The following is a 27952-nucleotide window of genomic DNA, read 5'->3' as shown; positions in this document are numbered from 1 at the left end:
CGGTTGGAAACCGCCGTTTTTACCATTATAACCGCCATTTTTACCAGGTTATAATGGCATCTTTTATGTTTAAAATGGTAGTTTCTAGCCGCCGTTTTTACCAGGTTATAATGGCTTCTTGTGTGTTTAAAATGGCAGCTTCTAGTCGCCGTTTTTACCAGGTTATAATGGCATCTTTTATATTTAAAATGGCATTTTTTAACCACCGTTTCTACCAGTGTATAATGGCATCATTTTCATTTAAAATGGGGGTTTCTAACCGCCGTTTGTACCTAATTATGATGACAATTTTATGTTTTTTAAAATAAGATTGAAACTACCAATTTAAAATGATATTTTCGAAACTCACTTAAAAATCTCATAATAACCAAAAGGCATAGTCATAAATCAAACATCATAAGATGATTTTTAATTCATACATGATCCAAAAGTCATAATTCAAGTCATAATTGAAATGTCATAATCCAAAAACAAAGTATCAAAGAAACATTTTTCAATAATACGTCTTAACATATAATTCTTAATATACGTCTTAACATATCAATCAAGGTCATGCTTCCTTGTTGCTTGCTCCAGAAGACGTACTTCCTAATTCTTTTGGTGATGGAATCTCACTCTCCTGATCCAATCCCTACAACAAAAATATAACTATTATGAGCACAAGAAATGCAAAAAAAAAAAGGCATATATTGATATACAGTTATCATGTCTAATTACATAGCATTGATACAGTAATGAGTAAATTTTTTCTAACTAACATTGAAACATTGAGTGCTTCAATCTTGATTCTTGTATTGAATGAGTAAATAGTTCACATGCACTTGTACAGGGCATAACTCTGCCAAATGGTTAGGTGACATGGAAAATACAAGATTCTGCTTTTGACCAATTATATCAACTACTCATAAGAATAATCCTACTAGAAATATTCAATCCCTTTAATATTCAAACCTTGAGCCTTTCTCTTACAATAACATCCATTTAGATAAATAATATAGTTTACATGTGTGTAAGATAGAGTGAGCAATCCAGTGGGCTACACAGTAAGTAGAAAAACAATTGGAGGATGCCAACTGTAAATGGTTTGGATCTTCTTATAACACTTAACAGTAAACCCTTCAAACCTCTTTTAGACATACAATATTATTTATGAATTATGATATCTGCATATCTTTTCTTTTGGAATTGCTTTAACGTCATTTTAGATTTTGTTCATAAACAAGATTTGCTAATTAGTTATTTTAACACTAAGAGATTGGCTTTAGTAAAATATTTTAACTTGCTCCAGGGACTGTGATTACAGAAGCAGAAAAGAAGAGTTGAGAAATTGGAATTAATAGTATTCTAAAAGAAATTAAAAAAAAAAATTATAATTACTTCTTTCAAATGATAATTTTGTGGCTATAACAGTGACTTTGTGAACTTTTTCTTCTCAAGTAGTTGTATATATACAAATTAATTTTTTTCTACAAGATAAAAAAAATTACACATAAATTAACATTAAACTAAGGAGAAATGGGATTCCTATTTTGTGACCTCAGTTAGTGGTTCAAAGGAAAAAGATGAGCATCTAACTAGTAAGCATCTATTTGAAAGGAAAATGGGCTTATAAAAATCATATTTACATTTAGTTTGATAACAAATTATTTGCTACCTATTTCCATAATCTCAAGACTAAATGAGTATTCAACCGACAATTAAATCTCCTCCAAAATTCTTATTACTGCTTCATTTAATAAAGGATATAAGTATATATTAATCTTTGCTACCAAATACAAAGGGTCCTGAAGAATCTTATTCAATAAAAATGGCTTTTTTATAAAATAAAAAAATTAAATGATAAATTATAAATATTTTAATTCATTTAAAATCAAACAAACAAGTAACTTAACAGAAATTGTTTTTACTTTTTACTATTTTTTTTTTCATAAAATCTCAAAATCCAGAAAATAAAACTATAAAAAGTAAAAAATAAAAACGCAATAAGGGTCAGTGAGTAAATAAACGTGCTCCTGATTCCTGAAGCATGGAAGTCATAACATATAGATACTAGACTCAAAAAAGTATATTAAGGAACCAAAGCAAACTAAAGGGTTAGAGAGATCCAAATTATAAATACTCCAATGTTTAATACTCCTAAGTTAGCAATACACCAATACAACCACGACAAGGCACAGAGATAACTATTTGTATCTCTTCCAGATAGGAATAAATCTTCTATTAGTAGGAAATAAGAAAGAGAAAAATTATAACGAGGAGTGAGGACCTAAACATTACCTTGGTCACATTAGGATGGTCAAGCTTATGCCAAACAGCAACTTCTTGTGTAAAAGCTGCCCTCAGAGAAGCTATTTCCGCTTCAGAACAATGGCCCTCTTCCTCCCAATCAAGAAGCTTAACTGACAAAACAAAATGAAAATTATGGATAAACTTCTCGTTATTACATCAGTTGGAGAACTGTCTTCACTACTTACTTTGAATTTTTCTTTTATTCAAATTCAGATGAAAGTTACAGGGTTGAGTTCAGCACACATGAATCATTAAGGATAAAATCACTAAAACAAGGGCACTAACATTAATGATGACTTTAACTTGAAGAGTACTTGTAGCTAACTCCAAAGAGAAAAAATGTATTATTTTTATTTTTCTAATCAGAGAAATTTATTATGTGGCAGCATAATAACTGGCCATTACCATCCACAAGTTTCAGTTATTATTATTATTATTATTACTACTTTTGCTCTTAGCCTTACATTGACTCAAAGTAGTAAAATTAGGTACATATCAGAAACAAACAAGAAAGCTTAAAATTAATGGATCTGTTGGCTAAGTAACATAGGTGTCACACTTTGAACCGAAACATTATGTTTACCAGATAAAATTAATGAAAAGAAAAGAAAATAATTAAGTTGAATTTACCAGAATAGGCTTGCTGGATTGCTTGGAATTTCTTCTTAGCTGCTTACGATCGGGGTGCCATTTCTATCCCATCAAACAAACAAACCAAAACCAATTTTTTTTAACTACAAATTCTACTTTCAAGAATTACATGAAAAGTCTAAAACTAACCAGAACTGCAGCTGGAATTGTGAAAACAAAGCATCTAATAAATTCTGTCAATCATGAAAACAAGACCATGCAAAAAATAACAGATGAGCCAATATAGTAGTTGTTAATTTAAAAAAAAAAGGATTCGCAATCACCACCAACAAACCAAAACTTAGAAAGATGGAGCACAAGATAAACAAAACTCAGCAAGTACTTATAGTAGGATAACACAGGCATGGAAATAAAGAACAAATAACGGCGGATCAGAGGATCGAGAGAAAGAATAAAGAAATAACTAGTGCTAGTTTCTAATATGCATTCCTTAGCTCTGAGTGAATGAGAACAGCAGCAAAATCAGATACAGGGTAAGCAATTTTCTTAACAAATTATATAATAATATAAAAACCTGGCATAACATTAGGAAAAGAAACTAGGCATCTCATCCAGATAATGATTAAGCAACTTATATATCAAGTTCATTGAAAATAATGATTAAGCAACTTATATATCAACTTATATATCAAGTTCAGAGAGAGAGAGAGAGAGAGTAACGTTACGAAAACAACCTCGCCGGCTTTGCAAGCAGTGTCGACGGCAGATGCGAGGAAGGAAGATCCAAGATCCAAGATCTGAGATCTGAGACTGGCTAAACACAAGAACCGATCAGCGTCAATCACCCCCGCACCAACGTCAATCGAATGCTTCAACACAAAACCCGATCGCAGAGCTGCAGAGAAACAAAAACCCCCAAAAATCAGCAACAAAAACAATTCTGAAACCATAACTCGAGCAAAAATGAAGAAATCAGTAATTTCAGTTTCGGTTTCACCTTCTCTAAAGAACTTGAGAGGGAGCTGCAGAGAAACAAATCAGTGACTCAGTTTGAGAGGGAAAAGTACCTAGAGAAATCGTAACCGGCGGAGAGAGGAGAAGCCGAGAGGGAAGAACGACGTTGTCGAAGGAGACGAAGGAGAGGGAGAATGAAAGGAGATCGAGAGCGCGTAATGTTTCGTTTAATTAGCTAGCTAGGGTTGTGATGCACGGAAACTTGTCTCTCAACAAATTTCCCTCGGCAAGTATACCGAATTGTCGTCAAGTAAAAACTCACAATAGAGTGAGGTCAAATCCCACAGGGATTAATTGGTCAAGCAACTTTAATCGGAGGAATGTTCTAGTTGAGCTAAGCAGAAGTTGATTTGAGAGTTGCAGAAAATTAAATGGCAGAAAAGTAAATAGCAGAAATTGTAAATGCTGAAATAAAGAACTGAATATAAATGACAGAAAATAAATTGTAGAATCTTAAATGGGAAATGGGGAATTCAGCATAAAAGTAAATGGCAGAAAATAAAGAGAATGGGTAAGATCAGAAATGTGGAATTCATTGGGCTCAGGAGATGTTGCATTCTCCGGATCAAGTTTATTTTCATCTCTTCCTCAATCAATGCATTCATTGATCTCCTTGGCAATCTTAAGTGATTGAATTCCAATTCCTTGGTAATTCAATCTCTCATCAAGAGAAAAGAAAGAAGAAGAATAATGAAAACTATTATTGATCCATCAAATTACAACAGAGCTCCCTAACCCAATGAAAGGGGTGTAGTTGTTCATAGCTCTGGGAATGGAAAGCAAAGATGGAAAATACATTCTGAAAGTAAAACTAGAAGTTGCAGAGAAAGTAAAATTATACAGAGAGTGGTTCTCTCAATCCAAAAGTTCTTCTCTAGTTCAAAACTACTCCTATATATACTACTCTTTTGATCTTCTAGTTGGCTCTTCAAGTCTTGGATATGGGCCTTTGGATCTTGAGTTGAAGCAGTTTGGAATCTTCAGTGGGCTCAACTTTACTTGCAGAGAAAGTGTGAAGTAGGCATGGACTTTAGCTAGGACGTTAGTGGCGTTAACGTTAAGTGAAAATATGGGTTCGAGAACATTAGTGACAATCACATTTTTCACTAACGTTCCTAGCCCAAGATGGTTCACGTTAACTTCAACATTAGTGGCACTAACGTGACCACTAACGTTGCCTCTTGGTCCATCGCAAGTGTTATTGGCGTTTACCTTTGCCAATAACGTTGCTCTTAGCCCCCCTTTTCTCACGTTAGAGTCCACGTTAGTATAACTAACGTGGCTCTTAACGTGAGCATGCCTTAGCCTCGAGAGCGTTAGTGACACTTACCTTTGTCACTAACGCTCGAAACGCCCCTTCTCACGTTAGTGCCTCACGTTAATTGTCTTAACGTGGCCATTAACGTGGTGGTGATTGCCATCTCCAACGTTAGTGTCAAAGGTGAGTGTCACTAACGTTGGCTCATCATTTCTTTCCTCCACGTTAGCTTCCACGTTAATGCAATTAACGTGGCAACTAACGTGGCTCATAGTGGCTTAGTCCAACGTTAGTGACAAATGTGAGTGTCACTAACGTTGGCGATTCCTTTGAGAGATGAGTCATTATTGTGGAAGTCATGTTCTTGGTTTTATGGGGTTTCATGCATAGCAACTCAGGTTCATTCCTTCACTGGCTTTCAGACCTTTATCATGCCTTGGAATTCTCACTTGATTGCACCCTATGAGACTTTTATTTATTGATCCTTTTTTTTCTTTTCAGGGTTTGATTGTGTTCTTTAGACTAGGTGCTCTGTAAGGGGGCGACTCTTTAATATAAGCTTTCAGCCAGCACTCTCGAACCAGTTGGTTGAAGGTGATAGGTGTTAAGACATCCCTAAGGACTTACTCCCTCAAGTCTCTTTCCCCCATACATTCACACCACAGGCACATGGTTTGTTATTTTTATTCTTGAGACCTTGGTGTCCAGCACCTCTTTGGGTTACTAAGTGTTCTGTAGCAAAGGTTACTCTTGATAGTGGACTTTCAGCTGATAATCCCGAGTTAGTTAACCCAAGTTACCAAGTGATAAGGCACCCCTGAGAGCTTATTCATCCAAGTATATCCTTTGCACAGGAGCACCACAGACACATGCCTTAAGATTCAACCCTTGGTGCCTAGCCTTATTTCTTACTCTTTTTCTTTATTTCTCAACTTTCATTTTTCTTTCCCCTTTTCTTATTGGGATCTTATTATTTAGCTAGTCTCATGGGGTGTGTTTCAATCATATGATTCAGGACAGATAGTTGCCTTCCTACCTTGTTGGTGAACCAACTTAGCTAAGTAATTACTACCCCACAAGCTTAAGAACTTACTCCACAAATTGAACATCACTATGGTCTTTCATAACATCTCTTTTTTATTTGACTTAAAGGGACAAGCATACAAGTGAGCAAGGTGAGAATGCAGTAGTGACATTAGACTAGCAAGCATATGACAAAAGCAAGGAAAACAAACATTAAATTCTAGTGATTTAAGCTAAAGAGTAACTATTAATCAGGGGCACATTCAGACTTCCAATTTGAGCATTTCTAAGCATATGGAATCAAATAACAATACAACCTGTTAGTGGTTCCTTCCAGCTATCCCTTTGTTGTCATCATCCATAGCTTCTGCATCCTTCCTCGCCTCCTTGGATGATGGTGCACTATTTTTCCAGAAGATTGATTGAATCCGTGCAAAGTTATTGGAAGTTGCTTGTTCCCCAAGCACTTGAGGAATAGTTAGCATGCATGTATGCTTGTGAATTTCTGAACTCAATTTGGTGTGTGAACACCAAACTTAGTTCCTTGCCTAATGCACGAATTGAATACATGCAGAGAACCTCATGTGCTTTTATTAATAAAATGACCATGAAATAGAAACTAAACTATTGTTAAGTGGTTTTCCTGATTGGTTGGGGCTAGCAACTTGCCATTGAAGAGGTGTAATGTGGTTCTAATTGAAATCTTTGGTGGAACACCAAACTTAGAATTACACATTCACTCTTGGATTATTTTGGTGTGCAACACCAAACTTAGCTCTTCGCAATACAGGGTAAACTACTTGTAACTTTTATTGAAATGATCATGAAAAGGAAACTACCTTAGGTTGGGTTGCCTCCCAATGAAGCGCTCTTTTAGCGTCGCTAGCTCGACGATTTCTCTATCAGTTGAGATGATATTTCAATTTGGGGCTTTCCCTTATGTTGCCCATGTAATGCTTGAGCCTTTGTCCGTTCACAGTGAAAGTCCTCCTTGAGCTTTCCTCCATGATTTCTATATGTCCATACGACGAGACCTTTGTGACAAGAAAGGGTCCAGACCACCTTGATTTGAGTTTCCCAGGGAAGAGTCTCAATTTGGAGTTGTAGAGGAGCACTTGCTATCCCTTTTCAAAACTTCTGGGTGTCAGATTGAGGTCATGTCTTCTCTTTGAATTTTCTTTATAGATCTTGGCATTTTCATAGGCTTGAGATCTGAACTCCTCCATTTCCTGCAGCTGCAGGACTCTTTTTTCACCAGCGGCAAGGCTATCAAAATTTAGTAGCTTGAGAGCCCAGAAGGCTTTGTGTTCAAGCTCCAATGGTAAATGACAGGCTTTTCCATACACCAGTTGATATGGGGACATCCCGATTGGTGTTTTGAATGCCGTTCTATATGCCCAAAGAGCATCATCTAGCTTCTTCGACCAGTCCTTTCTTGATGCTCCTACAGTCTTTTCCAGAATCCTTTTTAACTCTCTGTTAGATATTTCGGTTTGCCCACTTATTTGGGAGTGATAAGGTGTGGCAACCTTGTGCTTTACCCCGTATCGTAGGAGAAGAGCTTCTAGTGGCCTGTTACAAAAATGGCTCCCTCCATCACTGATGAGCACTCGTGGGACAACGAACTGGCTAAAGATGTTCTTTCTGAGGAAGTTCATGACCACCTTGTTATCATTTGTTGGGGTTGCAATGGCCTCTACCCACTTGGAAATGTAATCCACTGCTACTAGGATATACTTGTTTGAATATGAGGTTGGAAATGGTCCCATGAAATCGATTCCCCATACATCAAACAGTTCCAGTTCTAAGATGAAATTCTGTGGCACCTCATTTCTTTTGGGTAGGTTTCCAGCTCTTTGGCATTCATTGCAGCTCTTTGCTACTTCCTTGGCATCCTTGAAAATGGTGGACCAAAAGAATCCGCTTTGCAACACCTTGGCTATAGTTCTTTCCCCTCCAAAGTGGCCTCCATAGCACGAGCCATGGCAGTCCCATAAGACCTCTCTTCCCTCTTCTTCTGAAACACATCTTCTAAGGATTCCATCTGAACACTTCTTGAATAGGTATGGTTCATCCCAAACAAAATACTTTGCATCATTGATGAGCTTTCTTTTTTGATGTTTGTTGATTTCTGGAGGTACAACCCCGGTTGCCTTGAAATTGGCAATATCTGCAAACCAGGGTGCTCTGTGAACCGTCATCAACTGCTCATCTGGGAAGAACTCATTTACACTTGTATCATGTGACCCTTCTTTATCATGAGGGATTCTGGATAGGTGATCTGCTACTTTGTTCTCCACTCCTTTCTTGTCTCTAATTTCAATATTGAATTCCTGCAACAACAAGATCCATCTTATTAGTCTTGGTTTTGATTCTTGCTTGGCAAACAAATATTTAAGTGTTGTGTGATCTGTGAAAACGATCACTTTGGCACCAATGAGGTACGATCTAAACTTGTCAAATGCAAAAACTATTGCCAGCAACTCCTTTTCAGTAGTGGTATAATTTCTTTGAGTGTCATTGAGGACTTTGCTAATATAGTATATCACATGGACCAAGTTATCTTTCCTTTGTCCTAACATTGCCCCAACTGCAAAATCAGATGCATCACACATCAGTTCAAATGGTAAGTTCCAATCAGGTGGGGAAATGATAGGGGCAGAGGACAGCCTCTTTTTCAAGTTTTCGAATGCTAGCATGCATTTTTCATCAAAGACAAATGGTGTATCAGATATAAGAAGATTGCTTAAGGGCTTGGCTATCTTTGAAAAATATTTAATAAACCTTCTGTAAAAGCCGGCATGCCTTAAAAAGCTCCTAATTGCCTTGACATCACTTGGTAGGAGTAATTTTTCAATGAGTTCCACCTTAGCTTTGTCTACCTCAATGCCTTGGTTAGAAACCTTATGGCCAAGAACTATTCCTCCTGTCACCATAAAGTGACATTTCTCCCAGTTTAAGACCAAGTTGGTCTCTTGACATCTTTTTAATACTAGGGCCAAGTGATTTAGGCAATTAGGGAAGGAATCTCCGGATACCAAAAAGTCATCCATAAAGACTTCAATGAATTTTTCTATCATATCTGAAAAAATGGAGAGCATGCAGCGTTGGAAAGTTGCAGGTGATGCCAGGGCATCTTGGCTAGTTTTACTAGCCATTTTTTGTATGCTTTAGGTTGGTTTCATGCATTTTCTTAAGAAATAAGCAAGTATTTGGTTGAAAATACATTCATACCATGATTCAAGTAAACATTGTGAATTTTGAATGATTTCATGAGAATTATGCATGCATTGAATGATAAAATGGATGATGCGTGATCTCATGATTAAGAGCAAGACTTTGATGTACTTTGTTTGATTGATTTCAGGTAACAAGAAGCAGAGAAGAGCCACGTTAGTGGCTACGTTAGTGCCACTAACGTGGCCATTAACGTGGAAGGAAGGAAAGTTGGAATGTTAGTGGGAACGTTAATGGCATCAACTTTGAAGAAGGAGCAGCGTTAGTGGCAAAAGTGAGTGCCAATAACGCTAGCGAAGGTGCAAGAAGACCCACGTTAGTCTCCACGATAGTTACATTAACGTGGGAACTAACGTGGAAGGAAAGGGAGATGCCAAAGTTAGTGGAAAAGGTGATCTCCACTAACGTTTGCAAAGCAAAAGACCCACGTTAGCTTCCACGTTAACTACATTAACGTGGGAACTAACGTGGAAGGAAAGGGAGATGCCAAAGTTAGTGGAAAAGGTGATCTCCACTAACATTTGCGAAGCAAAAAGACCCACATTAACTTCCACGTTAACTACATTAACGTGGGCAAAAGTCTCACCCGGCAGCCTGACCATGCCTTCTTCAAACAAGAATAACTTGAGCCACAAAGCTCCAAATGAGGTGATTCTAGTGGCATTGGAAAGTAGGATTCCAGAGCTTTCCAAGCATATATGGCAATACTTGGTGAACACTGAATTTGAGGGAGAAAACCTGCCTTGAATGTGCAAAGATGAACATGGTATCAACCGGTAGTAAGGCCAGCTGACCTCTTCACCTTCCAAGAAGTGTAACTCGAACTGTAGAGTTCCAAATGATGCGCTTCCAAAGGCGTTGGAAAGTAGACATCCAGGGCTTTCCAACAATATATAATAGTATGGGGTGGACATTAAGTTTGAGCTCCAAAACCTGGCAATTTTCGGCGCTGATCGCAGACGTTATTGGCACTCACGTTTGCCAATAACGCCAGCCACTATGCCAGCAACCATGTCCTCTTCAAATGAGCATAACTTGCGTTACAGAGGTCCAATTGAGGTGATTCTAGTTGCGTTAGAAAGCTGACATTCAGAGCTTTCCAAAGATATATAATACTCTATAGTGGACATGAAATTAGAGTACAAACTATAGGCATCTTTTAAGCCCCAAAAACACCAATTGGGTAGCAAGTGTGACGTTAGCCACACTAACTTTAGCACTAACCCCACACTTGAGTTCTTATATTTACTTTTCTTGCCATTTTACTTTTCTGCACTTTATTGCTTTCTTTACTTTTCTGTTAATTTACAATTCCCTGTTGCTCATCATCCAAATATGAATCGTCTAACTAGGATAATCAATTAACCATTGATTGATTAATCCGTTAATCCCTGTGGGATTCGACCTCACTCTATTGTGAGTTATTACTTGACGACAATTCGGTATACTTGTCGAAGGGAAATTTGTTGAAGGACAAGTTTCTGTGCTATCAAGTTTATGGTGCCATTGCCGGGGATTAATCGTGATTAACAGACTACCGGTTGATTGATTTACTAGATTATACACTTTTCTTTTGTCTTTGTTTTCTTTTGTTCCTTTATTTTCTTTTGCTAACTAACTGTTTGTGATATTGCCTCACTGGGAATTTCCTCATCTGTGACAATGGAGATTCCACTTTCTTTTGGTGATTATTGTTTGAGACAGAGCTTTCTGCAGGAAAGAAAAGAGCATCCATCATATTTTAGTCAATCAAATTTCATGGGAAACTCTCCACCACCACATAATGATTCACTTTACTATGCTCATGGTGGGTGGGAGTATCAAGAACATGAAATGGGGTACTTCCCAGGATCACAAAATAGTCCATATTTTGATGACTTTGATCACTACTCAAGCTGTGCCTGGGAAGATCAAAACCAAAGAAATTTCACTTATTCACACCCCATTCATCAAGAGCCATCACCTCTCAATTATACAACCTCACTTCCAAGTTCTATATGCCTAAATTCTTCATCATTTGAGTATGCCTCAGCACAAAAGTCTATCCCAAATCCATACAATTCATTTCACCATCCACAAAACTCAATCCACTACCCACAAGAATCATACCACTTTCAGAACACACAACCACAAAACAACCAATTCCATTCACAAGCCAACCCCGACCAACCATTACAACCTACCCAACCTCCTTTAGATAGACTTGCTAGGATGGAACTCATCATTGAAGAACTCAAAAAAAGTAGAGAAGAAGAGAGACTCGCTAGGATAGAACTCCTCCTTGAAGAAATAATAAAGACAATCGAAGAGGAGAAAATAGCAAAAAGGGACCATGAAGAAAAATTGAGGCAGAATGCACAACTCTATTCTGAAGAACAATTTATTGAAGAGCTGAGATCACAAAGAGAGACCACTTCACTCTCTCCAGAAACAGAGGAGTTCATTCAAAGGTCAAGAATAAAGGAGGAAGTCAATCAAGGGAACCCACACTCCAATGAAACAGAGAGTTGCATAGAGGGTGAGTTCATTGAACCACCAATTCAAGAAGATCTTGATGAAGAAGATGCTCCAACCATAGTACATCACCCAAGTCCTGAAATCAAGGTGGTGAAGGCAATCAACATGAGCACTAAAAAGAGGATGGTGACCAAGAAAAGAAGGACAATATCCATGAAGAAGAAAAGGTCAACTAAAAGCTATCCCACCCCTACCCCAACAAGCAAGTTTACACAAGCTAACAACAGAAGAAAGCTTGTTGGGGAGAGGCACTCAAAACAAGGGGCATTAACTGGCTCCTCTTTCTTCTTGAGGTCATTCCTCTTAACAAACTGGAAGAAGAGGAAGAAAGTCATGAACAACATGTCAAGCTAATGACATTAAAAGAGCGCTTGTTGAGAGGCAACCCAACCGTAGGTAACATTTCCTTGCTTTGCTTAGTTCACTTTCAATAATTTGACATATGATTGCATTCTAAGTTTGGTGTTGCCATGCAACAAAATGATTTTCAATCTTCACTAGGTATTTGCATCATTCTAAAATGACAGTGTCACACTAAGTTTGGTGTTGCCACTTAACTTTCATGCAAAGTACCATGCCAACACCACTTATTAATGCAATCAAAATGTCTCTGTTTGTATCTCTTGTGCCTTTATTGTATCCTTAATCTTGCTTGCTGAAACACATGCATACTCACACTTCATTCTAAGACATTCATGATCCATCATAGACCCCATCACCACTGTTTTACTTGTTGCTTGAGTATAAGCAATCATTCTAAGTTCGGTGTGGGAAGGGGAAGAATAGGAGGAAAAGGGCAACAATAATGAAGATAAAATACAAGGTGGTAAAGTTCCTTTCTCCTCTTACTTATTTCCAGCACTTTAATTTGCATGATTGTCTTCTATTTTCTTTGCATGGATGTGTGATTACTCCTGGTGAATAAGCATAATTTGATATTTGATTTGTAACATGTTGCTAGGACATCATGATTATCATCTTGAATTTTACTTGCACCCAATATCTCTAAGAATGCAACAAAAAAATCATTCTTTTGAAAGGAAAATGTTGAAGAATTTTATAAATCTTGGGGCAAGCAAAAGATTAAGAGGAGTGGAGGTTCTGATTGTATGATTGTGTATTGAGGTTGCATGTTTGTGAAAATTTGCATGGGAGCTCATAGACAGGAAATGAAGTTTAGAGAAGTATTATGGAATTTCTCAAACATCTATTGATCCAAGAAGCAGTAACAAAGGAAAACAAAAGAAAAAGAAAAATAAAGAACAAGCCCAAGGCTCTAAGCATCAATTACTAGGAAGAAGAAGAAAGAAACAAGAACTCAAAGAGTTATTGTCCTAGTTACATGCTTGTGGTGGGTTTGTGTCAAAGAGAGAGGCTTGAGCAAGTATATCCTAAGGGGTGCTTCAACACCTAATACCTTAGACTAACTGGTTTGGGAGTATTGATTGAAAGCTTATCTTAAAAAGCCGCTTTGAGACATGATACCTAGAGTCGAGGCCAAGATACAAAAAGAAAAGAAAAATGCTAGAAAATAAGTGCTGCTTCAAAGGTGACAATCCATAAAGAGGATTCCATAATATCATTTGAATAAAAGTCTATTGATTTCAGGTAACAAGAAGCAGAGAAGAGCCACGTTAGTGGCTATGTTAGTGCCACTAACGTGGCCATTAACGTGGAAGGAAGGAAATTTGGAACGTTAGTGGGAATATTAATGGCATCAACTTTGAAGAAGGAGCAGCATTAATGGCAAAAGTGAGTGCCAATAACGCTAGCGAAGGTGCAAGAAGACCCACGTTAGTCTCCACGTTAGTTACATTAACATGGAAACTAACGTGGAAGGAAAGAGAGATGCCAAAGTTAGTGGAAAATGTGATCTCCACTAACGTTTGCGAAGCAAAAAGACCCACGTTAGCTTCCACGTTAACTACATTAACGTGGGAACTAACGTGGAAGGAAAGGGAGATGCCAAAGTTAGTGGAAAAGGTGATCTCCACTAACGTTTGCGAAGCAAAAAGACCCATGTTAACTTCCACGTTAACTACATTAACGTGGTAGTTAACGTGGGCAAAAGTCTTACCCGGCAGCCTGACCATACCTTCTTCAAACAAAAATAACTTGAGCCACAAAGCTCCAAATGAGGTGATTCCAGTGGCATTGGAAAGTAGGATTCTAGAGCTTTCCAAGTATATATGGCACTACATGGTGAACACTAAATTTGAGGGAGAAAACCTGCCTTGAAAGTGAAAAGATGAACATGGTATCAACCTGTAGTAAGGCCAGCTGACCTCTTCACCTTCCAAGAAGTGTAACTCGAACTGTAGAGCTCCAAATGATGCGCTTTCAAAGGCGTTGGAAAGTAGACATCCAGAGCTTTCCAACAATATATAATAGTATGGGGTGGTCATTAAGTTTGAGCTCCAAAACCTGGCAATGTTCGGCCCTGATCACGGACGTTATTGGCACTCACGTTTGCCAATAATGCCAGCCACTATGCCAGCAACCCTGTCCCCTTCAAAGGAGCATAACTTGAGTTACAGAGGTCCAATTGAGGTGATTCTAGTTGTGTTAGAAATCTGACATTCATAGATTTCCAACGATATATAATTCTCTATAGTGGGCATGAAATTGAAGCACAAACCAGAGGTATCTTTTAAGCCCCAAAAACACCAACTGGGTAGCAAGTGTGACGTTAGCCACACTAACTTCAGCACTAACGCCACACTTGTAGCGTTAGTGTGGCTAATGTTAGCACTGACATTAGTACCTGGACCTCAACTTGATTCTCTTTCAAGGACCACCCAACCTCAAGGAAGCAAGCCCACAAGTGTCAACCAATCAAGGCCACAAGAAGCATCTAGAATAGGAATTTTCATTTAATTGTAAATTACTTTTAATTTCATTTTGTAATTTAGGAGAGCCTATATAAGGGCCTTAGCTTTTACATTCTGGGGGAGACGGATATTCTGGAAGGGGGATTAGAGAGGGGTTTTTGGACTCCTTCCCCTCACACACTTTTTATTTTCTTTCTTTTCTTTGTACTTTTCATTTATGAATTTTGAAGTTTCAATTTTAGTTTTAATCTTCATCTTTACTTTTTTGCACTTTCTTTCTTTTCTATTTTTTTGTAGAGCAATGATCAACTAACTCTTTTCATTGGGTTAGAGAGCTCTATTGTGATTCAATGGATCAATTGTAGTTCTTATTCTTCTTCTTCTATCTTTTCTGTTGATTTTACTAGAAAGCTTTCAATCTTCATCCAATTGGGTAGTTATCTTGGAAAAGAAGCTATTCATACTTGGATCTCTTCTGAACCTTGGAAGAGGAATGAAGAGATCATGCTAGAGATGCTTTCTCATGTTGGACCAAATTGGGGTTGGAAGGATATGGTGACTATAATTCTACCAACACTTGATTTGGGAATGCATGTGGTATAATCAGTGACCATACTTCATCTCTTCTCATGAGCAATTGACCAAGAAATTGGCTATTGATCAAGATTTGAGAGAATGAATTACAAGGAATTGTAATTCGATCACTTAAGATTGCCAAGGAGATCAATGAATGCATTGATTGAGGAAGAGATGAGAATGAACTTGATCCGGAGGATTGCAATATCTCTTGATCCCAATGTTCATTTTATTTTTAGTTCTTATATTTACTTTTCTTGCCATTTTACTTTTCTGCACTTTATTGCTTTCTTTACTTTTCTGTCAATTTACAATTCCCTGTTGCTCATCATCCAAATATGAATCGTCTAACTAGGATAATCAATTAACCATTGATTGATTAATCCGTTAATCCCTGTGGGATTCGACCTCACTCTATTGTGAGTTATTACTTGACGATAATTCGGTATACTTGTCGAAGGGAAATTTGTTGAAGGGCAAGTTTTCGTGCTATCAGCAGGTGCATTACATAGCCCAAATGGCATGCGCCTATAGGCAAACACTCCATATAGGCAAGTGAATGAGGTTTTCTCTTGGTCTCTTGGATCAACCACTATTTGGTTATATCCTGAATAACTATCGAGAAAACAGTAATATGCGTGTCTTGCAAGTCTTTCCAGCATCTGATCCATGAAAGCAAGGGGGAAATGATCTTTTCTTGTAGCTTCATTGAGTTTTCTGTAGTCTATGCATATCCGCCATCCTGTGACGGTCCTTGTGGGGATTAGTTCGTTCTTCTCATTGGGGACTACAGTGATTCCTCCTTTTTTGGGACAACTTTCACGGGGCTGACTGAGATCGGGTAGATCACCCTTCCCTGCCATAACTTTATGACTTCTTTCTGTACCACTTCCTTCATGACTGGATTCAGCCTCCTTTGGGGTTGAATGGATGGTTTGACATCATCTTCCAACAGTATCTTATGCATGCATATGGCCGAACTAATTCCTTTCAGATTAGCGAGGGTCCATCCAATGGCATCCTTATGCTTTCGCAATACTTGGAGTAGTTCATCCTCTTGATCTTGGGTGAGGGCTGAATTTATGATCACTGGGTAACTTTCATTCTCTCCTAAGTTTGCATATTTGAGAGTGGGTGGAAGTACTTTGAGTTCAAGTTTGGGTGCTTCTTTTTTTTCATTCTCTTTCTTTGGTGCACCCTGTATATGAATCTCTGCTGTTGCAGCCTCTTCGCTAGATGTTGATTCCTCCTCTGTTAACCCTTCAAGTTCTTCTTCTTCAAAAATCTCTTGTACTGCGTCTTCCAGTAAATCCAACCTCATACATTCGCCCAATGGTTCTGGTGGGTAACTCATGGCCTTGAACACATTGAATGTCATATTTTCATTGTGTAATCTTAGGGTGAGTTCACCTTTTTGAACATCAATGATAGCTCCAGCAGTGGCCAAGAACGGTCTTCCCAGGATGATGGAGGCCTTGGCTTCCTCCTTCATGTCCAGCACTACAGAGTCTGCTAGGAAGATAAAATCTCCTACCTTCACTAGTAAATCTTCTACTATGCCATGAGGAAACTTGAACGATTGGTCTGCCTGTTGTAGGGCCATTTTTGTTGGCTTAGCCTCCTCAATCCTCATTTTTCTCATCATAGCTACTGACATCAGATTTATGCTGGATCCTAAGTCACACAGAGCCTTCTCCACTGTGATTTCCCCTATAATACAAGGGATCTGGAAGCTCCCAGGATCCTTCAATTTCTGGGGTAGTTTGTGCTGAATGATGGCACTACATTCTTCGGTTAGTATCACAGTCTCATTGCTCTTCCAGCTTCTCTTCTTGGTCATTAATTCCTTTAAAAACTTGGCATAGAGCGGCATTTTCTCTATTACTTCAGCAATGGGTATGTTGATTTGTAGTTTCTTGAAGATTTCCAGAAATCTTAAGAATTGGTTGTCATCCCCTTCTTTTTCAATTGCTGAGGGTATAGAGCTTTTGGGACGTCTGGTTTCAGCATTTCTCCTTTTTGCTGTGAACTGGGAATGGGAATTTGGACTTCATCTCGTTCCTTTTTCCCTTCATTTGAGTTATTCTCTTGTGATTTCTTGGAAATTTCCTTCAATTCCTTCCCACTTCTGAGGGTGATAGCCTGACATTCCTCTCTTGGGTTTGGATCGGTGTTGCTGCACAGGTTATGGCTGGGAATTTACTTGAATAGGTAGCCAATTTGTGTTTTAAGTTTCTTGATGGCAGCATCTTGATTCTGCATATTGGACCGCACTTCCTCTCAGAACATTTTACTGTCCTGGACTTCTTTGCATATTCGTTCAAGTAGGGTCTCAATCCTTGAGAGTCTATCTTCGGATGATGGTGAGTTGAGATTGGAGGGATGAGAAGGGCCATTTTGGCTTTGGTATGGATGTTGAGATGTGTTGTTAGGTGAGTGTTGATATGATCTCTGTGTGGAATGTTGGTGAGCTGCATTGTTGTTGGGGTTGTGGCGTCTCTGATCTTGGCCTTGATCTTGTTGATTTTTCCACCCAAAGTTTAGGTGGTTCCTCCAACCAGGATTATAAGTTTTGGAGTATGGATCATGGTTTTGCCTAGGTGAATTTCCAATGTAGTTGGCTTGTTCCTGATCACCCTCTGCCTCTGTATTCACTCCTTCTTGAGCTGCTGATGAGGTAGTGATTGCTGCTACTTGGTTCCTCTCCATCTTCTTGGTAAGATCGGCCAGCTGCTTGGTAATCATCTTGTTCTGGGCTAGCAGTGCATCCACGTTGTTTAACTCCATCACTCCTCTAGTGTTGCCTCTTTCAGAAGCATAGAAGTAGTCATTCTCAGCTACAGTCTCAATGACATCTATGGCTTCTTCAATAGTCTTCTTCTTGTTCAGAGATCCCCCGGATGAGTGGTCTACTACCTTCTTTGATTCGTACGAAAGACCCTCATAGAAAATGTGTAACTGCACCCATTCATTGAACATATCTGGCGGGCACCTTCTTGTTAGGTCTTTGAACCTCTCCCATGCTTCATAGAGAGTTTTACCGTCTTGTTGCCTGAAGGTTTGTACTTCAGCTCTCAACCTGTTGATTCTTTGAGGAGGATAGAATCTCGCCAAGAATTTGTTCACCACATCTTTCTAGGTTATTAAACTCTCCTTCGGGAGGGATTCCAGCCATTTAGATGCTTTGTCCTTGAGTGAGAAGGGAAACAGAAGCAGTCTGTAGGTGTCAGGATGAACACCATTAGACTTCACAGTATCACATATCTTCAGGAATGTGGTGAGATATTGATTGGGATCTTCTTGGACACTTCCTCTGAATGAACAGATGTTCTGAATAAGGGTGATGAGCTGTGGCTTTAGTTCAAAGTTATTGGCATGTATGGTTGGCTTTTGGATGCTACTTCCACAGTTTCCTGGGTTTGGATTGATATAAGAGTCTAGAACTCTTCTTTCTTGTCCAGCATGATGCACTGGTCCTTCTCTGCCATGGTTGTGAGCCTCTTCTTCATGATGGTTCTCCATATTCTCATCCATGTTTGGTTCAAAATACTCCTCCTCTTCCTCAACACTAATGACTCTCTTTCCTCTTGCTTCCCTCCTTAGTCTAAGGAAGGTTCTCTCAGGTTCAGAATCAAAAGAATTTAAAGCCCCGCTTCTTCTACCTGTCATACAACCAACAAAGCACAAGCAAGAAAGAGATAAATGCAGGAAGTATTCTTGTCAGAAATACTATTAGTGTGAGTGATGCAATATATCAAACAGTTAGTGGGTTAGTGAACTGAATTGTAACAAATAAGAGAACACCACAAACGGGTAGGGGTATAGGGAAGAAAATAACTAAAACGGAAAGTAAATCACTCAAACAGAAATTAAATCAAACAAAAGAAAAATACTCAATCTAGTTATCCACTAATTTAATCATTGTTGATACAAAATCAATCCCCGGCAACGGCGCCATAAACTTGATGCACAGAAACTTGTCTCTCAACAAATTTCCCTCGGCAAGTATACTGAATTGTCGTCAAGAGTGTGGTCGAATCCTACAGGGATTGATTGGTCAAGCAACTTTAATCGGAGGAATGTTCTAGTTGAGCTAAGCAAAAGTTGATTTAAGAGTTGTAGAAAATTAAATGGTGGGAAAGTAAATAGCAGAAATTGTAAATGCTGAAATAAAGAACTGAATATAAATGACAGAAAATAAATTGCAGAATCTTAAATGGGAAATGGGGAATTCAGCATAAAAGTAAATGGCAGAAAATAAAGAGAATGGGTAAGATCAGAAATGGAGAATTCATTGGGCTCAGGAGATGTTGCATTCTCCAGATCAAGTTCATTTTCATCTCTTCCTCAATCAATGCATTCATTGATCTCCTTGGCAATCTTAAGTGATTGAATTCTAATTCCTTGGTAATTCAATCTCTCAAATCTTGATCAATAGCCAATTCCTTGGTCTAATTGCTCATGAGAAGAGATGAAGTGTGGTCACTGATTATACCACATGTATTCCCAAATCAAAATGTTGGTAGGATTATATGTCACTATATCCATCCAAACCCCAATTTGGTCCAACATGAGAAAGCATTTCTAGCATGATCCCTTCATTCCTCTTCCAAGGTTCCGAAGAGATCCAAGTATGAATAGCTTCTTTTCCAAGAAAACTACCCAATTGGATGAAGATTGAAAGCTTTCTAGTAAAATCAAGAGAAAAGAAAGAAGAAGAATAATAAAAACTATTATTGATCCATCAAATTATAATAGAGCTCCCTAACCCAATGAAAGGGGTTTAGTTGTTCATAGCTCTGGGAATGGAAAGTAAAGATGGAAAATACATTCTGAAAGTAAAACTAGAAGTTGCAGAAAAAGTAAAATTATACAGAGAGTGGTTCTCTCAATCCAAAAGTTCTTCTCTAGTTCAAAACTACTCCTATATATACTACTCTTCTGATCTTCTAGTTGGCTCTTCAAGTCTTGGATATGGGCCTTTGGATCTTGAGTTGAAGCAGTTTGGAATCTTCAGTGGGCTCAGCTTTACTTGCAGAGAAAGTGTGAAGTAGGCATGGACTTTAGCTAGGACGTTAGTGGCATTAACATTAAGTGAAAATGTGGGTTCAAGAACGTTAGTGACAATCACCTTTTTCACTAACGTTCCTAGCCCAAGATGGTTCACATTAACTTGAACGTTAGTGGCACTAACGTAACCACTAACATTGCCTCTTGGTCCATCACAAGCGTTATTGGCGTTTACCTTTGCCAATAACGTTGCTCTTTGATGTGCGAAAAATGATCCGACACAAAACTCACCGGCAAGTGCACCGGGTCGCATCAAGTAATAATAACTCACGGGAGTGAGGGCGATCCCACAGGGATTGAAGGATTGAGCAATTTTAGTTTAGTGGTTGAATTAGTCAAGCAAACAAGTGTTGATTGTGTGAAATTGTGTTGACAGGAATTAAATTGCATAGAATGTAAAGGGGAGTGGGTGATTTGCAGGAAATTAAAGAGAACAGAAAATAAAAGTACTAAATCTTAAAGAACAAGAAATTAAATGGCAGAAACTTAGAACGCAAGAAATGTAAATTGCAGAATCTTAGAGTGCAAGAAATTTAAATGGCTTGAATTGTAAATGGGTCAGGGATGTGGGATTGCAAGAATTAAACAAGGAAAAGTAAATTGCAACAAGCAGGGAAGTAAAAGATGAATTTAATTGCAGTAGATCTCAAGCAGAAAATGTAAATTGCTTGAAGAAGCGTTCAACAGAGAAATAAAAGGAAATTTTAGATCTCAGGACCTAAGAGACTAGATAACCAAGTCTAGATCTCAATGCCTTCCTAGATCCAAATTCAGAATTCAATTGCAAGAAAAGTAAAGATCCAGCAGTAGAAGAAAAGAAGTGAAATCGCAAATTCTCAATGATGCAGTAAATCAAAACAGAGAGAGATCTCAAGATGAGATTGAGACAGAATTTCCTCAATTCTTCAACCCAAGATTCAAGACAAGTGTAGATGAAATTGAAAAAACAAGAAAACTAAGAGGAAGAGAATTCAATTCTCCTTCCCCAAAACTCAGAATCTCCAAACAGCTCAAAACCCAAAAGTTCTTTACTGTGAATACTATGAAAATTCTTCAAGAAAACTCTAAAAAGAAAAGCTCCTCTAAAACTTCAAATCCTAAGCTATTTATACACTTTCTTCAAATGATCATTAAGCCTTGAATTGGGCCTTTAGCCTTGATGGAATTGGGTTGATAATAGCCTCCGTTGATTGTTCTTGGTGTTGGGAAGAAATCCATTAGTGAACCGGGCCATGAACCATTCACGTTTGAGTCAACGTTTGAGGCAAACGTTGACTCAAACGTCTTCGTGTGTGACATTATGCAGCTCGGCCAAGTTGCTGTTATCCACGTTTGAGCCAACGTTTGAGGTCAAACGTGAGCTCAAACGTGGCTCCTCCCATGCATTTCTTTTTGGCCAACGTTTGGCCTAACGTTTGAGGCAAACGTTGGCGCAAACGTGGCTCACTCAATGCATCAAACAGAGGTGCTCTTCTTTGCTTTTATGGCGCCAATGTTTGACCTCCCGTTTGAGGCAAACGTTGGCGCAAACATCGGTTTGCTCCAGGGGTGCTTTTGCTTGTTCTTGTGGCGCCAACGTTTGACCTCACGTTTGAGGCAAACGTTGGCGCAAACGTTGCCTTCCCATGCTTCTTCTTTAGCCAACGTTTGCCTCAACGTTTGAGGTCAAACGTTGGCACAAACGTTGGTTCTTCTCCAGGGTGTTCTTCCTCTGCTTCTCACGTTTGAGTTAACGTTTGAGGCAAAAGTTAGCTCAAACGTGAATCCCTCTTTTCAAGCCTATTCTTGCAACCTTCTTCCAAGCTTTATTTCACCTATCATCAATCAACAATTGTATCAAAGCTATGCCATAATCATGAGAGTTGTTCTTCTTCTTGTCATATGAGCAATTATGGAACAAAAACTCATGAAAATGCATCAATTTATCCTGGTTGATTGAATCAAAGGAAACATGAAATTCAACCCAATTGGCTTACTTATGGCTTAAGAAAGTGCATAAAACTAAATGAAAACAAAGGAAAAAGACTAGTAAAACTAGGCTAAGATGACTTGTCATCACAATTAGCCCCCTTTTTCTCACGTTAGAGTCCACGTTAGTATAACTAACGTGGCTCTTAACGTGGGCATGCCTTAGCCTCGAGAGCGTTAGTGACACTTACCTTTCACTACAAGATTTTTACTTGATTATGGGAGTTTTTTAGTGGAAGTTTTAAAAAACCTCCATAATATATTTTATTTATGGCAAAATATAAAACCCCATTGATTAAAGTTAGATTAAACTTTTTAAGCCCAATTTTCTAAACCAATATCCAATCCCTAACCTACTCTGAGTAAACCCAAACAAATTTAACTCCAACCAAAAACTTGTCCAAAAAAATTCAAAAAAGGAGAAGATTGAGAATGAACCCTAGATCTACTAGCCACCGCGGTATTCATCTCTTCGCCATTGTCACTCAGTCATCAAGCTCACCGTAGCATCTGAGATCAGAGGGAGAGTAACCGGCGATGCCTGCGACGCCATCCTTGCCGAGGTCCAAGAGCAGGTTTCCATCCTCAACTCCACTTTCTCATGGAAGGAGTCAGATCGAGCCGCCGCCAAGCGCCACTCACGCGCTCGCCGATCTTGCAAAAAACGGTAAATCCTTCGTTCCTCTTCCTCGATCTCCTAGCGCGTTGCTCCCTTCGTTTCGATTTTTGGCAAATTCGGTCGTGCATGTCTCTAGTGTAAATCCTTCAGTGGTTGTGTCTTGCAGAGGAAGTGGTGAACGTGATTCTTGAATGAGGAGCTATTCCGGCTTTGGTTCAGCAATCAGCACCTCCAAGCTTCTCTCGTGACGGAAGAAGACCTCGTTCAGAAGCTGTTGCTGTTTGAGCATGAGGTTGAGAAAGTGAGTGCTTTTGCACCTGGACTTCTTGCCGCTGTAGTTGCCGCGTTGAAAGCTTCTGAATCGAGCCACTATTTCAGTCTGTTTTCTTTTCTTCTTCAGTTTTCATTTGTTTTCGTGTGGAGTGATTCCTGTGGTTAAAGTTCTCTGACTCCAGTTAGTTACTAGATAAAAGTAAAGCATTTAATTTACTGAACTATTTTATCTATGTATCTTCCATTTTGGTTCCTTACTCTCCAAATCAGATTTGACAGAAGCTGGTAACTGGAGTTAAATTTTGGAGCTGAACACTTTCTTTTCTTTTTGTTTTTACATCTATATATTTTCAGAAATCAGGTTAGAATACATATTCAAGAAATGTTCACATCAGAACAAAGTTAAATATTCACAATTTTTACAGTGATAATTATAATATTTAAGTATTTTTTTAATAATTTGAATGGTATGAACATTACAACTAAGCTGTACTTGTTTATGCTTTCTTTGTAGGTTCAACATGAAAACATGTCCATAGATATTATAGAAGTGTTCTGCAGGTGGAAAAGAATCTAAAGGGTTCCAGAGAGAAGCAACAATTCTCCATAGTCTTCAATAACTTCTATATGTGTGGTGGAAACTGCAGGTGGAGTTGCGAGTCCTGGTGCTTCTGGATCACTTTAATGTGACTTATATAGGTGAATTTGATGCTCCAGAATTTTGGTACCTTAGTTACAATTTCAATTTCAAATGAATATATGTCTCAATTTATATGTTAATGCAAAAGGCTTGCACATTTTTCTAGGTCCGCTATTTGCACATTTCTGGAACAGTTTCTGCTTATGAGAGCTTGACCCTTCGAGGTTATGATGTTGTTGCTGTTGTTTTGGGAGATCACAGCCTTCTAAAAGAGGGTCGAATAATGTCTTATATGCGGAACAAGTAAGCTTGATCATACTAGTTGCTATATTTGCTTTCTGCTTGTGGCATTACATAAAGAAATAATCTTCATACTCTTGAAGGATAAGCTATGTTCCTTATTTTTGTCTCGATTTTTCTTCTGTTTTTCAGTATGATCTCTACTTATATACTGTTGTTCACTTTTTCATGCAGGCTTCCTATTCTAGTGCTACCCTCTGTTCCAAAAGGTTTGTTTTGAATGGAATATTTGGTTTCATTCTCAAAACTTTTTTGATTAATTGCCATTTGTCTTTTATTTTGTTATTACTATATTTATCTATTTAGTTATTTTTAATAATGCTTCTTAAATCTATGAATTTTTATTTTGCAATACTACGGAGAATATCTTAGGAGACCAAACTATCTTGAACTTGCTGCACTTAGTGTTTATGTGTAGTCTACTGAATATAACTCTCTTTTATGTGTAGTCTCCATTGCTTTTACCAATCTTTTTGCTTTTGGTGTATTGTTGTAGTTTTCTTTCTAGGCCTTATTGGAGGTGTTACTTTCCAATTACTCAAGCAATAATCTATGTTGTTGATTCAAGTGATACCGATAGGCTTGTGATAGCTAAGGAAGAGTTCCATGCTATTCTGGAGGTACGTTGTTCCTCATTTGCATTTTGCATCAATGCTGATCATATTCATTTATAATGAGCAATGCTCTATTAATCAAAGCATCAATACCAATTACAGCCTGATGACCACATCCTTCTAATATCTTTGTTACATAATCTTTCTCCCGTCTTTTAAAGAAACAAGCAATATCTAGAAAAATATCCTTTTTCATAGAATCTAAACCATCATAGCTTATTTTCAATACATCAATAATGTCAGATGTGAAGACTTCTTTATCTTTTCAATAGAACTATGCCAAACCGCAATAGGCCTACCATTAAGATAGGAACCCAATACTTTAAGTGCCAATAGAAAACTACCACTATACTTGATCACTTCTTTGGACAAATCCAAAAATCCTTCTGCAGGTTCGGGTTGTTTAAATGCTTTCAGACAAAAGAGATTAAAGACTTCACTATCCACTAACCCTTCAACTTTCCAAGTTTCATGCGGTTCCTTTAGCACCTTTTAGTAAAGTTAAAACTTTGATGAGAAGCTATCTACTAGTTCCAATTGCTTGGAAGATAATTACAATATTGTATAGATACATAATAGTATATCCTATTTATGCCAGGTCGCCTAATGATACGATTAATTAATTTAAATTTTTAAACTATTAGCTTTGTGGTTGTTTAGAAGTTAGAACCTTATTATCTGATCCATGATACGAATGTTGCCAATTATATATTTTAAACTTAACTTCCACTCATATTGTATAATTGATTACATATATGTCAATAAGAAAACTTAATTAATCTTATCTCTCTCACATTTCACAATGAATATTAAGTATATTGCCAATCAGGTAAAAGAAAAAATTGTCTGCTAATATATACTTTAATTTAATTATAAATATATGAAGGTTTAATTTAGGTTGTATATAGTAAGCCTTATGCATTCAAGGTACATTAGGAGCACAAAATTTCATTGATTCTATGGAATTTGGAAGATATCGATTGAACTCTCATCGATTTGAAATTTGGGAACATTTTAAGGAAGTTAATTTTATCTCTGTTTGCAGGCTGACTCTGAAGTTCACATACACTGGAAAGGTGCTACTGAGATTGTCCTAGCCTGTTGTCCACGGTACATTGATGCAAATGACCAATTGATAGACATGGATGAGGAAAAGGTTTGAAGATACACAAAAGATAGTCTTGTTTTGTTAGCTATTGTTGGTCTGAAGGCAAGTATTTCCTCTGAATACATGTCTATCATTGTCATTGATGTTTATATAAAGTTTATTGTGTTTTGCACACTCATTTATAGCAGCCAATTTCACCTGTTTGCTTAATTACAATTGTCTATGTCAACCAATATCTTGTAAGTGGATTCTGTGCATTTGCATTTAACACAGAAATCATTAATAAACTCTAACTTATGATAGCATTTGACTCTAAGATACGCTTCTGCTGGTTAAATATCTTATTCTTAATCTCATATTTGACATGCAGGATCCTTGTCGACCTGGAGTCAAAGATTCAGTGGAGCTTTGCCAAAAATATGGGGTTAAGGTACTTATTTTCAATCATCCTCGATAAAATTGTTAAATTACCATGTCCATTGTAAAGGTTGGACCTATTTTTTTTCAATTTGAGAGATCTATTTTGTTCCTAAATTATCTTAATAAATGATGCATCATTTATGGATAGTATTTACATCTTAAAAAATAATTTATTTCTGGCATTACTATATGGGTATTTAGGTAGTTATTCAATATGCCAACCAATGAAAGGTTTGTATATAATTGAACTGCACCGTTTTGGATTGCTTTTGTATAGTGTTTTGCAAGCTAAAAATGAATTTGATATTTTGAGCATAACTCTTGTATCTTTCAAAATCTATGCGGTTGTAGGTTGTGAGACGGGGACGTTCTGTGTATGCAAATATTCAGAAATTTATCTAGTTTCAGCTTACAGTAAATGTAGCAGCTCTTGTTATAAATGTTGTTGCTGTTGTTTCCTCTGGTGATGTCCCACTGAATGCAGTGCAGGTCTGTTGTCTCCCTGTGTTTTGCTCTCTGGCTTTGCCCCTCAATTTATGTTTCAGCTGATATCCCTGTTGTCTGCATATTCATTGCTCTTTCTACAGATTTTGTGGGTGAATCTTATCATGGATACTTTGGGAGCACTAGCATTGGCAACTGAACCACCAACTGACCATCTTATGGATTGGGCCCGAAGGTCGGAACTTCAGTTTCTCTAATTGTGCCTTTTTTTTTCTTTGGATCATGACATTTTCTTGCTATGTTTTTCTGGTGTTACAGCACCTGAAGAATATTGAAATATTAGAATATTGAAATATTGAAGTTGTTTTTTTTTTATTTTTTAAAGAAAAATAGTAATAGTTATGTAGCAATACCATATGCAATTATATTTGGAACTATTGATATTGGAAATTTTTTTTATATATAGAGTTATGTTTTATATTGAGGAATTGTGTTATAAAAAATTTAGTTTTTAAATTTTAATATTAAAAAATAAATTTTTAATTTGAGAATATGTAAATGAGATGAGATTAATGATTGATTTGAAATTAAAAATAAATAAATAATTACAAGATTTGTGGAGGTTTTAAACCGTCACAAAAGTGATTTAAAATTGCCACAAAAGTCCAATATAAAACCTCCACTGAAAGCACACAAAACCCCCCACTGAATAGATTGTGGAGGTTTTTAAAAACTCCCACAAAAGACCTCGTGGCACCTCAAATTTTGGGGGTTTTAGAAACCTCCACAAACCATTTGGTGGGGGTTATAAACCTCCACAAATAAAAAAAAAATTGCCACAAATAAAGAAAAACCTTGTAGTGTTTGTCACTAACGCTCTGAACGCCCCTTCTCACGTTAATTGTCTTAACGTGGCCACTAACGTGGTGGTGATTGCCATCTCCAACGTTAGTGACAAAGGTGAGTATCACTAACATTGGCTCATCATTTCTTTCCTTCACGTTAGCTTCCATGTTAATGCAATTAACGTAGCAACTAACGTGGCTCATAGTGGCTTAGTCCAACGTTAGTGACAAAGGTGAGTGTCACTAACGTTGGCGATTCCTTGCTCCTCCCACGTTAGAGTTCACGTTAATGTAGTTAACATGACTCTTATCGTG

General features: G+C 37.7%; 1 protein-coding gene and 1 long non-coding RNA gene across 9 annotated transcripts; one reads left to right on the top strand and one right to left on the bottom strand.

The window, feature by feature from the left end:
- Nucleotides 365-4048, bottom strand: LOC110268262. Of its 5 annotated transcripts, XR_002356393.1 has the most exons (5): nt 3455-3523; nt 3070-3113; nt 2920-2982; nt 2278-2399; nt 365-631 (listed from the first exon to the last, which is right to left on the bottom strand). XR_002356393.1 is itself a non-coding variant. In XM_021114171.1 (4 exons), the coding sequence occupies exons 1-3, from the start codon at nt 3828-3830 to the stop codon at nt 2349-2351; spliced, it is 330 nt and encodes a 109-aa protein (XP_020969830.1). In that variant the 5' UTR covers nt 3831-4048; the 3' UTR covers nt 365-631; nt 2278-2348. The 5 variants fall into 5 exon arrangements, 1 of the variants encoding a protein (XP_020969830.1); XR_002356391.1 differs by lacking the exon at nt 3070-3113 and having other exon boundaries at nt 3455-3526; XR_002356390.1 differs by having other exon boundaries at nt 2920-3113; nt 3455-3515.
- On the top strand, nt 22702-27167 carry LOC107622161. 4 transcript variants are annotated; one of them, XR_002356070.1, is made up of 10 exons: nt 22702-23041; nt 23160-23627; nt 23781-23965; nt 24073-24209; nt 24381-24415; nt 24703-24826; nt 25866-25976; nt 26299-26358; nt 26700-26837; nt 26936-27167. It is a non-coding gene; the product is annotated as an uncharacterized LOC107622161 (long non-coding RNA). The 4 variants fall into 4 exon arrangements; XR_002356072.1 differs by having other exon boundaries at nt 22705-23041; nt 23160-23294; XR_002356071.1 differs by having other exon boundaries at nt 22705-23041; nt 23144-23370.

This window comes from Arachis ipaensis, chromosome B10 (genome assembly GCF_000816755.2).
Source record: "Arachis ipaensis cultivar K30076 chromosome B10, Araip1.1, whole genome shotgun sequence".
Classification (NCBI taxonomy): domain Eukaryota; kingdom Viridiplantae; phylum Streptophyta; class Magnoliopsida; order Fabales; family Fabaceae; genus Arachis; species Arachis ipaensis.
The sequence above is the reverse complement of the archived record's forward strand: the minus strand, read 5'-3'. Positions and strand labels throughout refer to the sequence as shown.